The 11575-nt window shown below is 33.9% G+C and overlaps 2 protein-coding genes across 3 annotated transcripts; both read right to left on the reverse strand.

Moving 5' to 3' along the window:
• Positions 1 to 397: 397 nt before the first annotated feature.
• Positions 398 to 6536, reverse strand: LOC111790752 (calcium uptake protein, mitochondrial-like). 2 transcript variants are annotated; one of them, XM_023671797.1, is made up of 8 exons: positions 6105 to 6536; positions 5859 to 5926; positions 4774 to 4997; positions 4515 to 4598; positions 3136 to 3349; positions 2651 to 2947; positions 2055 to 2258; positions 398 to 681 (listed from the first exon to the last, which is right to left on the reverse strand). In XM_023671797.1, the coding sequence occupies exons 1-7, from the start codon at positions 6475 to 6477 to the stop codon at positions 2064 to 2066; spliced, it is 1455 nt and encodes a 484-aa protein (XP_023527565.1). In that variant the 5' UTR covers positions 6478 to 6536; the 3' UTR covers positions 398 to 681; positions 2055 to 2063. The 2 variants fall into 2 exon arrangements, with proteins under 2 accessions (XP_023527565.1, XP_023527555.1); XM_023671787.1 differs by lacking the exon at positions 398 to 681 and having other exon boundaries at positions 1800 to 2258.
• A 4013-nt stretch (positions 6537 to 10549) lies between these two features.
• On the reverse strand, positions 10550 to 11350 carry LOC111805505. Its single transcript, XM_023690613.1, has 2 exons — positions 10845 to 11350; positions 10550 to 10711 (listed from the first exon to the last, which is right to left on the reverse strand). Exons 1-2 carry the CDS (start codon positions 11278 to 11280, stop codon positions 10659 to 10661), a joined length of 489 nt encoding a protein of 162 aa, XP_023546381.1. The 5' UTR covers positions 11281 to 11350; the 3' UTR covers positions 10550 to 10658.
• Between the last annotated feature and the right edge of the window lie 225 nt (positions 11351 to 11575).

The following is an 11575-nucleotide window of genomic DNA, read 5'->3' on the forward strand; positions in this document are numbered from 1 at the left end:
AAAAAAAAAAAAAAAAAAAAAAAAAAAAAATGGTCCCTAATGTAATACTTAATTTCGTCTTAATTTTTTTTTTCTTTTTTTTAAATTTCAAAATAACTAAAATATTTGAAAATAGAATAGATTTTAAATTTAAGATAATTGAGGCGTTGATACAAATTAAATATGAAAAAGAATTCACATCAACAAACATAAAATCGGACCTTTTCAAATTCACATTATTTATAAATTAGACTTTGATTTATTCAAAAAAAACATCGTTCATTCATCTTTTATGTTTCCATCATGCCTGTCAACATCACATCACCTCCCCTACATTTGTTCCTTATTTGGCCTTCCATATATATAAAAAAGAAAAAATCGATAGTTACGTTGGTTCTCTATAATATTCAGAGAGCTATTTACGTAACAATATAAACATCCTGGTTCTAGCATTGCCAACTAGTTCACCACAACAAAATCCATACAAACCCTACTCAATACGTTAAAAGCAGAACTATTAACATTCTCAGCATCATAGGTTCTGCTACTTCAGAATTCTCGATTTTGAATGCATTCTTAATCATGAACATAAAAACAGTGGTCACAATAAACAAGGGGAAAAGAATAATAAAGGAAGATGCAAATTTGTTTTCAACACGGAAAGCTTTGCTTTCGTAGAGAAGCTATCAACATTGTAGATAACTGCAATGTCAAACCATATAAGCAATGTGAGAACGTTTAAATATACTAAAATCATCCTTTCACCTAAAAAGTAAAACAAAACCTATTGATTCAAGTATAGAGTAGAGATGAAAAAGCTTTAATCGTAAATCACAAGAAGCAACTTTAGAAATTTAAAAAATAAAATTGTAAATGTAAAATCACATCAAGTGAGTAGTAATTAAGAACGAGAAGCACTTCCAGCAATGTACACGAAGAAAAAGAATAGTCAAGTAAGTTACAAGACATTGCTCAGTTATCGATGATCCTAGAATGATGATATTCCGAGCAAATTCTTTTGATTCAAATTAAGATAAAAATTGCCTTCTTCAAAAAGTGAGGGATTAATTAAAGGGAGACAAATAAGGAAGAAAGTGGATACCAGCCTTTAGGGAGACATTTCTGAGGCATTAATTACCATCTATAAAGTTTTACTTGATATATCCCTAAGCTCAAAAAAAAAATTATTTAATTTCTCAAATTTATGCTAACCTTCGTAATTTCAAGTGCCATAGGTTAAGTCACTAAATTGTAACACTAAATCTTAAAAAATTATCATATTGAATTATAATATTTGATATGACTAACATTTTAAATTCTTAGGTATGGATAATTAAATAACTTAAAANTAACATTTTAAATTCTTAGGTATGGATAATTAAATAACTTAAAATAATATTTTGTTTCACTTGAGAATCTAAAGTTTTTTTTGTTGCGAGAAACTTATCATTTAAGTGAAGTTGAATCTAGAATTTAATTGATTTTTTATTTAAAAAAAAAAAAAAGTAGACAGGGAGAAGATGAAGAATATTTATAATGTGGAAGGGAATATGATCCTGATTTGTCGTGCCTTTGTCTGCGCACTACACCATTCATTGTTTTAAAGCGTAATATATTAAATTAGGACAAGCACAAATGATACTAATGTATTATAAAAATAAAAACAACAAAAACAAAAACAAAAACAAGGCTGCTTTGAAATACTCGCGTTTCTATTTTATATTTATTATTCTTAAACATTAAAAGCCATGCAAATAGTATAAATTGACAAAATTATCCTTCTAAAATTTTGGAATTCCAAGGGAAATAGCAAATCAACATTGCAAACAAAAGATGTGTCCGTTTGTAACACCCTTCATATTTCTTTGAGTTCGAAGCAGTTTCAAAGATTTTCTTTTATAAAAGAATATTACATTTCCAGCCTAATACATTTAAGAGCTAATCACTAAGGTAGCCCCTTTAGAGAAAAAAATATGGTATTATTTACATTTTGAACTATCTGGGGTTAGAGGCGGGTATTCTGGTAAACTAAACTTTACACAAACTAAAACCTAGTAGAGAAAAAGGAAGCAAACCTGCAAGAATTAGGAGCTGGTTTCGCAACTCCAGCTGCGAGAGAAAAGCCCCATCATTCCTGCCTCCAAAGGCTGAGCAACATCCTTCTCTCGATTATGCAATACTCTAATAAATTCCTCTGCACTCAGTTCCCCATCACAATTTGTATCGAATAGATGAAAAATTATGTCCACAACCTCGTCTGTCAGATTGATGCCACACACCTGTGATTACACAGAATCCACCCATGGGCAAACAAAAGAAAAAAAACAAAAAACCTCAGCAATTAAAATAATTATGTGGTCGAAGAGGATCTTGAATCAGCTTTCTCAAACNAAACCTCAGCAATTAAAAAAATTATGTGGTCGAAGAGGATCTTGAATCAGCTTTCTCAAACCACAAAAAAAAAAAAAAAAAGTTCCAGAAGATTCAGTGGGAGCAGATGTGAAACAGCGTATAAATAAATAGCAAAACAATAAATACATGGAAGTAAAGCTTGATTTCTTCCTCAATAGATATTTTACATCGATATTTGATTCTTTAGACTTCAGAAAGTAGTAAGGATATGATGGACTTTGTTTGGTAAGAAAGATGAAGCAAAATAAGCATATCATACCTGGCATGCAGCCCGCTGAAAATCATTCTTTGTCAGGAAGCCGTTAACCTTTCCATAACTAAATAATGCCAGCGAAAATGGTTGCAATTTTGTACGTAGGGCGTCGAAATCCTTGAACTCCTCCCATGTGACACGAATGTCCCTCAAATGTGGGTTATCGTCCATTCTATTAACTCGATCAAGCAACCCACTTAAATGAGACGAGTCAGCTGAGGCAACCATGGACAATGCAAAGTCCTTGGCGGATATGGTTCCTCTTAGTTTATAGTCATAATGTGCAAACTCCAATCTTAACATCTATAATAAAAATCAATATTTTGTTGTTCAGAATTCAGATAGAATGTGAATAATAAATAGTTTCCAAACTGTCCACTTATCAATCAGTTTTGAAATGTCGCGAGGAATATTTGCTCTAATTACAAGTTAGCTTAAATCGAGTTATAGTAAACATTAAGAAATTCAACACTTGGTTAGCATAGGGTTACCTCAATCTTCAAATTTTTCATAAATTGGACAAATTTATCAAGTTGGAGACCTGCGTCTCCATCTTTACCAAAGAAGTAGTCTACTAGGCCTCCATTCTCCACACAGCCATCAACAATCAACCTGCTACGATGTCCATTTCTATGTTGAGCCCCTTGTCGAATATGAGACCGCATCAAAGCCATCACTTTCTTGAATTCTTCCTTATCAATCTCCCTATTAAATGCAAAACTATTACTCAAGGCACCATTGTCATGAAAATACATACAACTTAGGTTAATGATAGTTTAAATTGCTTCTTGAATTCTTCTTTATCAATCTCCCAATAAAATGAAAAACTATTACTCTAGGCACCATTGTCATGAAAAGACATATAACTTAGGTTAATGGTAGTTTAAATTGTACTCAGAATCAGCATTCAACTAAAAGAAGCTTAAAAAAAGTACATTCACAATGATTTTTTCTAGTAAAGCTCAGAGGCCTTGCATAATGAGAATAATGTTCCATCACATCGCCACTAATCTGCTTCGATCACTGTAGATCCTAAAGAGAGTGCTAAGAAAATAGACTCATACCAGTCTTGAAAGCCTAAATTATCGAAAATATATCGATTAAAATACCATTTTGGTCACAGTACTTTGGGCTTTGGGTACTATCCTTTCAAATGTTCAAATTTAGTTTGTAATTTCAATAGATCTTAAAAATTGGTCCCTACTATGGTTGGTTAATTTGTATTGAAATAGGTTAAATAAGACTAATAATTTTCAAACAAGAAAAAGACACAAGTAAATAAATTTTCAAAATTTATAGAGTCAAGGCTAATATAGACTATTATTTTTTACAGAAAATTTAACCCTAAACTACGCATAGGAATTTTAAGTTTTATTGAAATTACATAAACAAAATTTGGACAATAAAAAATACCGGGACCAAAATGGAATGAAATCCAAAGTACACAGACCAAAATGATATTTTAACCTTTAGTCTACTTTCTAATGGTTTGTGAAACTTAGATACTATCGTTTGAGTATGCTCACCCATCTTTTTCTTTCTTTCTTTCTTTCTTTCTTTNATTAATAAGACAAATCCATAAAGAGGGAGAGAGTCAGCTCAATTGTAATACCAGTCAGTAAACTCAAAATGCAGGGAACAAAATCAATCCAAAAAATAAATTGTTCAGCACATAAAAGAGTGCAGAGAAGACCGTGATGATAGGGCCCTTGCCCATAGAGAACAATCATGGATCTATTTATGGAGCATATTAAAACAGGAGTTTAGTTTTTCCAAATAATAAAAATATTTTTTGAGGTTTAAAACCACAAGACTGATGTTATCCATCATTGTGAAAGTAAACTTATTGAACAAGGTAAACGTAACATACCCATCATCGTTGCGGTCAAACATTTTAAACGTCACAAGAAAACTTGATTCTGGGATGCTGAGTAGTGTTTTCAAAAAAATATACCTGGTAAGCAAAGAAACAGATCTTCAAGTTCGAGTATAATTATCAGAAGACTAAAATGTCATAGTGAGAAATTTCATAACCTCACAATGGGTTGATCATGGGATGGAAATATAATCTCATAGCACAAAGAAAAATGTAACAAGTATCATAAAAATATAAAATATGGACGACTCACTCTTTGAAAGAAACAAGCCCATCATTGTTTATATCAAAAAGCATGAGCAAATCCGAAGGGGCACAACGAAGCATCCCAGGGTTCCTTTCCCCACTTAAATATCCATCTCTTACCAGATGCGACTCGGAAGGTGGAAAGACAGGAATCACAGCCCGCATTAGATCCATTGGTCTCATGAGTAATTCTCCATCTGGCGCACGAAATGATGCAAAATACTCAAAGACCTTCAGGAAATGAGATGGCAAGAAAATATGTCAAATATAGCAAACTTTTAAACAACCTAACGAATCAAATTATTAGAAGTTAGGAACTTAGAACAACTGAAACTCAAGGAGCATGTGAAATTTACATTGTTGAAAAGCATCAAAACTTAAAGATAACAGACAACGATATATGTTGTGACATTAAAGGTTTCCAGAACGCCCGGAAACCAATTTGATCTCTCATTGTACTGATTTCTGCAATCCAATCCCCAAACTCAAACATTTCAGTCGCCTAACACTTCTGAGGTAGGCGCCAATTTTAATTACTAAATTCAAGAGCGAATTTGTCAATGGTTCAAATAAAATCAGCTCAGGATTCAGTTTGGAATACCTTATAGTTTGAACACTTCTTGTAAAAAAAAATTAAAAAAAAATAAAAAATCTTTCAACAAAATGTTATTTGATCTTAAGAGATTTTCACAAGTATTTTTAAGTACAAATTGTTTGATTGCAGTATATTAAAAAACGATTCTATTAATTATAAATATATTTTAATTTTTTGGTACATATTTGGAGAATTTTCAGTTACTACTTTAAAAATCATATTTGGACCCTCCTAGTGGTTTTGATCACCTAAAATCACTCAACAAGTATACTAAACACATTTTAAATTATTAATTTTTTCAAAGGTTCTTACATAAAATCGATTTTGTTCAGAAAGCACAGGCAGGTTATTCCCAACCTATCGTGACTAGTTGCAAAGAAAAACCACTTCACTTCGGAAAAGAAGAATCATAATATGCTTCACACTGTTAGTTACTGAGACTGTCAAAGAAAAAATAAAAAAGAGAAATAATACAATTCACAAAATAACTAGTCTACCTTCTCCGGAGGGCTGTACAATCGAATACGTTTCTCGTAATTGAAGAATACCTTTCGACGAAACTCCTCTGCAACCACCAAGTAGAAAGGAGCAAAGAGTCAACAACACAAATACGATTTTATTTCCGTTTTTTCCAACTACGATCACATATATATTTACGCATTCACTAATCTCTCTTCATGATTTCTACTCCCCTATCGGACGAAAGAACAAGAAAACCAAGAAATGAAAGAATGATTTCTTACCTTTAAACAGAAACTTGGAGGAGATTTCCGGTAGAGAAAATTTCCTAAAAAACGAATTCGAACACGGCTGCTCAACAACGCCATCTTCAACACTATCCACAGCAGTTGACTCCGCAAGAGCAAGTGCTGAAGTAGCAGAACTACCAGACGCATAAAGAAACCCTAATCCAGATCCTAGCAAAATTCCTGAGGTCAATTTGAGAAAGGAACCAATAAAAGAAGGGATCCGAAACCGATCGTCAGCCGAAATTGAAGCAGAAACCGACGAAGACGAAGAAGTCGATAACTGATTAACTGAGAGCCATCGGATGGAGCAGGGTGGGAGAGTGGAGAGTGAGGATCTCCGGAGAGATCGTAAAGACAACATAGCCATAGCAAGAAGTGTCTGAAGTTAACGATGAGGAGAAAGAGGACGGAAAAGGATAAATAAATTAACCCGGTTGAAATTAAATACTTCCCGGTTTTCTTAATGGCTTTGTCAAACGTGGAATAAAATAATTGGTGAAAATTTTAATAATTAACTGTGGGCCGATTGACCCAGCCCACTGGATAATTGTGTGGTTTACAAAACCCAACGGAAATTATTCCCAAAAAAATGAAAATTTCAAATTACATATAATTATATAGTTTATTTTATTTTATTTTCTTCACATGATTTTAGATTTTTATTTTTTTATTTTTTTAGAGAGTAAGTATATGAGATGCATATAATAACAATTTTATTTAAAAAGAAAAATTAGGCTTGCTACATCAGTGATCTCAGCATACACATGATCATAAGAGAATCCACAGAATTGTGTTTTAAGCATCAACAAAACTCCAAAGGTAGCTAGCAACCATACAGGTTCAGGCATTGTTCAAACAATCTTTTTCCCCATCTTCTATGCCGCCCATCGTATCATACAAAGGCTTATTCAGCGTCTCGGGCAAGTAAAACGCCAGAGCCCCACCCATAATTCCACACCCTGCAAACACAGCAAACGGCAGCCCTCCCCCCATCACCACCACAAACGGCGCNAATTTGGCCTTTTTGGGGGTGACCCCACCAACATCCCTATCTCCACATTCAATTTTTGTTCCATTAACAAGCTATAAAATAAATAAATTCTATTTTTGGCTCAAGTATGGTCATATGTGCAACCTAACCAAATGTATGCTCAACCAAACATTCTTTTGTTCACTATCATCATATAAATGTGATATAAATGTATGGTGTGACAACATAGAGATATCAAATATTTTTAAAAGAATTAAATTTGTCAATTAACCATAAAAGGAGCACCCTATTAAAGGGTAATTCAAATAAATTCAAATGAACCNATTCAATAAATTCAAATGAACCTAACTTGAGAAATCATTGTAGGTTCAATTTCCAAAGTTTTTGGTCAAAGTTTAAACCAAAAACACATCTTTGGCTGTGTTTCCCCCCTTAACAATCGTCGATTAATTCAGCTTTTAAACTAAAAACAAAATAAGTTGTAGAGAGAGGAAGTTCTGACCAATCATGCAGCCACCAAAAAACATGGCCTGAACCAATCCAACCTTATACTTCTCACCGCAAATCAATCCCCATTCTGACACCGTGGATATCCCCGTTGCCCCGCTCCACCGCCACCACCCCGGTTCCATCTCGCAAATCCTCGCCCCTTCCGGACCGCACCCCGACCCACCTCCCACGCAGCTCCACTCGGGTTCCTGGTCCGCGAAAATCATGACCAACGTGTGAAACGCCTCCAGTACCCAGGCTAGGCTCGTCAGAACGAAATGCCTCAGTTGCCACCGCCCGAACTCCCCGCAGTGCTTTTGCAGCATCTCGTCCACCGTTAGCCTCTCCGACCCCTTCCCCGCCGCCGCCAACAAAGGCTGCCGGATGTCCGCCGCCTGGCCTCCGGGATCTGACGCCGACATGTCGGACATTGTCCTCGTGGCTTACCGGATCTCTGTTTTGTGGGGGAAGAGAGCGATAAGGCAGATTTTGCGAGATGTAATTGTTTATATATAAATATATATATATACACACACACATCCTTGGTTCTCTTGTTTTCTCCTGTATTGAGATGCAAGGAGATTCTGTGGAAGATAAACGTGGCGCGGATCCCACCGTCGATCTCTGTCTTTCCACGGACTCCTGTCCCACCATGCCCATCCGCATCTCGCCAATTCATCAGCTTTAATACTTTCAAAAAAAAATTAAATCGTGTGTATTATAAAAGGTAATCCGTGATAAGCCTGAATAATTATATGAATTAGATATAATTACGCAAATGATCATCTAATATTTATTTATATTCCTACTTCGCTTTCAACAATTTCTACACCAATTTGTGTTTATTTTATCTTTTCTTATACTAATCAACATTCGACATCAAATCTTAGATATGATTTTGTTTTTGTTGATTTTTCCAAACTGGTTAGTACTCACCTTCAACTTTTAATCATTCAAAATAATATCTACTAATTTAAACATTCAACATGAATTATATAAAAATAAAAAGTTATACTTCTAAATATTTAAATTTAGTTATTGTGTATTAATTTACAAACTTTCCATTGAAACAATATTGACTAAATTTTAAAGAAACTAAAAAACATAAAATACAACGATGAAAATGATATTTTAATTAAATATAAAAATACTTTAATTCATCCCCATTATAATGATATATTTCAATAAGGAAATTTGTTGTAACAACTTTNTCAGTTCTCATGTCTTGTCTACATCCAATCTTATCTCGTTAAGGGTTCTTTAGTAAATATAGTCTTTCAAAGTTTTAAAACATTCTTTTTTGTTTTATCATTATAGAAAGCTTAGTTTTATTAAATTGAATCTAAAAATGAAGGAATTCATACTCTGGGTTGGTTTATGGTAACTAAGGCAATACTCAATGAATGGGGCAAAGCATGTGCCAAATTGGGTGCCTTGGTGTATGGGGAATTTTGGCCTTTTGGGGGGTGACCCCACCAACATCCCTATCTCCACATTCAATTTTTGTTCCATTAACAAGCTATAAAATAAATAAATACTATTTTTGGCCCAACTATGGTCATATGTGCAACCTAACCAAATGTATGCTCAACCAANATTTAATAATAATAGCATAAATATTTTAAAAAAGAAATACTTTGATCCAATTGGAAATAAAAACACATGTAACTATAGTTTGGCACTTAAAAGGTACCTAAATTCATGTGTAAAGTCTTAGGTGAAATGACTTGCGGCTGCATTTTCATTGCTACAAAAATGGTTACATTTTGTATAAACTTGGTGTTGGATGGATAGGGTTGANAATTCAAATAAATTCAAATGAACCTACCTTGAGAAATCATTGTAGGTTCAATTTCCTGTGTTTTTGGTCAAAGTTTAAACCAAAAACACATCTTTGGCTGTGTTTCCCTTAACAATCGTCGATTAATCAGCTTTTAAACTAAAAACAAAATAAGTTGTAGAGAGAGGANGGGTTCCCTTGAGTTTTTCATTTCTGATTAGGCCCATTTGTTAACTTATTTAACTTTTTCCATGTCCAACCCTCTAACTACTTTATTTATTAAGACCCTATCAAAAGCTTAATTATACATAGCCACCTACCAATACAATAATTCTCAATAATAAATAATAATTTTTTTTTTAAAAAAAAGTAATGGGGGGCTCAGATTTCCCGCGTAAAAGGGGGGAATTAAAAAGGACGATCCTGATTGGGGACAGCCTAAAAGGAAACTAAATAAATCCATTTTCAAAACTATTTTCCATCATTCCCTTTACCACTAAACTAAATAAAGTACCCACCACAATGTCCCTCCCCTCATCCCATGCTTTTTTCAAATTAATTCCCTCCCAAAACTCTATTTATTTTCTTTANTCTTAATTTCCTCCTTTTCTAGACTGAATAATAAACAAAATGGCTTCACAAAAATATTTCATTATAAATGGAAAGTCAAGACAACCAAAATTCCATATTTTATATTATTTCTATATTTATATATATCTAAAAAAACAAAAAAGAGACAAAAAAAAAAAAAGGAAGAAAATTGCAATATGATTTGGGCATAGGATTCCAAGAAATGGAAACTCTGCTCTTTTTTTTTTTTTTTTTTTTTTTTTTTTTTTTTTTNACAAAAAAGAGACAAAAAAAAAAAAAGGAAGAAAATTGCAATATGATTTGGGCATAGGATTCCAAGAAATGGAAACTCTGCTCTTTTTTTTTTTTTTTTTTTTTTTTTTTTTTTTTTTTTTTTTTTTTTTTTTTTTTTTTTTTTTTTTTNCTACTAACTCGTATAACAGTATTAGCTATTATTAGAACTAATTTAGTTATATAGGCATTGGGGACAGAACCAAAAATAAAATTAAAAAAAAAATTAAAAAAGAAAAAGATAAAAGAAGACAAAATTTTCCAGCACGATTTTGACATTTTCCTCTCCTCTCTCTCTCTCTGTCTCTCCCNGACAGAACCAAAAATAAAATTAAAAAAAAAATTAAAAAAGAAAAAGATAAAAGAAGACAAAATTTTCCAGCACGATTTTGACATTTTCCTCTCCTCTCTCTCTCTCTGTCTCTCCCTATCTTAGAGCTTCAAATCCTTTCTCCTTCCTCACCTGATTCCTCAACGCCTCTGCGAATCCCAATCAATCATACACAAACATCAATATGAATATGAATATGGAATCTTAAATCATCAAAACCCAAGATGGATCTAACATTGAACATCATAATCAACAATAAACTAATCGAAGAGGATGATTTACCTTTGGGTTGAGCCTTGCAACTGGGGGGATCTTCGAAGAGAGAGAGAGCAAGTTGTTTGTGAGCCACACCAATATCAAAGAGAATAAGCCCAGATTTAGGGTCATCCACGATGATATCCTTAACAGGAAGCCATAAAAAGAGCTCCTCTTGAGTGAGACCCTGTACGCCAATCAAACTGCCATAGCTGAGATTAGCCCTAACAACACTCTCAAATAGAACCCTGTTCTCATATTTGGTTAAACAAGGCCCATCCAGGAACACTTCCAACAACCCATTTTGAGACAGGGTGTACGACTTGACCTCCTTCGGAAGAAGGCCGGCCGGCAGCCCTTGAGAGCGGAGGAGGTCGTGGATGGTGGAGGAGAGAGACAGGGAATGGGGAAGACAGAGAGAGAGAGAGAGGAGAGAAATGTAGAAGAAGAAGGCGGAGGCCATGGCGGATTAAAGAGGGAAATTAAAAAGAGAAATGAAAAAAAAAAAAGAAGGGGATTTTAAGAGCAGGGCAGAGCAGAGCAGAGCAGAGCCGAGCAGAGATATGGTGGTTTGATCTTGATCTTCTTCTTCTTGAGACGGAGGCAGGGTTGGGGGAAAAACGTGGAAAGGGGGAAGTTTAAAGAAATACGGTGGGGGGACTGTGGTGAATTTACAATTTTACCCTCAGTCTTCGGTGGGGTGCTGAATTATTTCAGGTTTTCGAGATTTTCATTATTTTGTTTTCTCTATTCTACTA

Source organism: Cucurbita pepo, chromosome LG01 (genome assembly GCF_002806865.2).
Source record: "Cucurbita pepo subsp. pepo cultivar mu-cu-16 chromosome LG01, ASM280686v2, whole genome shotgun sequence".
Classification (NCBI taxonomy): domain Eukaryota; kingdom Viridiplantae; phylum Streptophyta; class Magnoliopsida; order Cucurbitales; family Cucurbitaceae; genus Cucurbita; species Cucurbita pepo.

Excerpts from the sequence above, each read along its gene's own strand:
- LOC111790752 (XM_023671797.1), bottom strand. The coding sequence starts at position 6,477 with ATGGCTATGTTGTCTTTACGATCTCTCCGGAGATCCTCACTCTCCACT. Across the intron at positions 5,927-6,104 it reads CTCCAAGTTTCTGTTTAAAG|AGGAGTTTCGTCGAAAGGTA; the intron begins GTAAGAAATCAT and ends TGGTGGTTGCAG. Across the intron at positions 4,998-5,858 it reads TGTACAGCCCTCCGGAGAAG|GTCTTTGAGTATTTTGCATC; the intron begins GTAGACTAGTTA and ends CATTTCCTGAAG.
- LOC111805505 (XM_023690613.1), bottom strand. The coding sequence starts at position 11,280 with ATGGCCTCCGCCTTCTTCTTCTACATTTCTCTCCTCTCTCTCTCTCTC. Across the intron at positions 10,712-10,844 it reads TTGCAAGGCTCAACCCAAAG|AGGCGTTGAGGAATCAGGTG; the intron begins GTAAATCATCCT and ends TGGGATTCGCAG.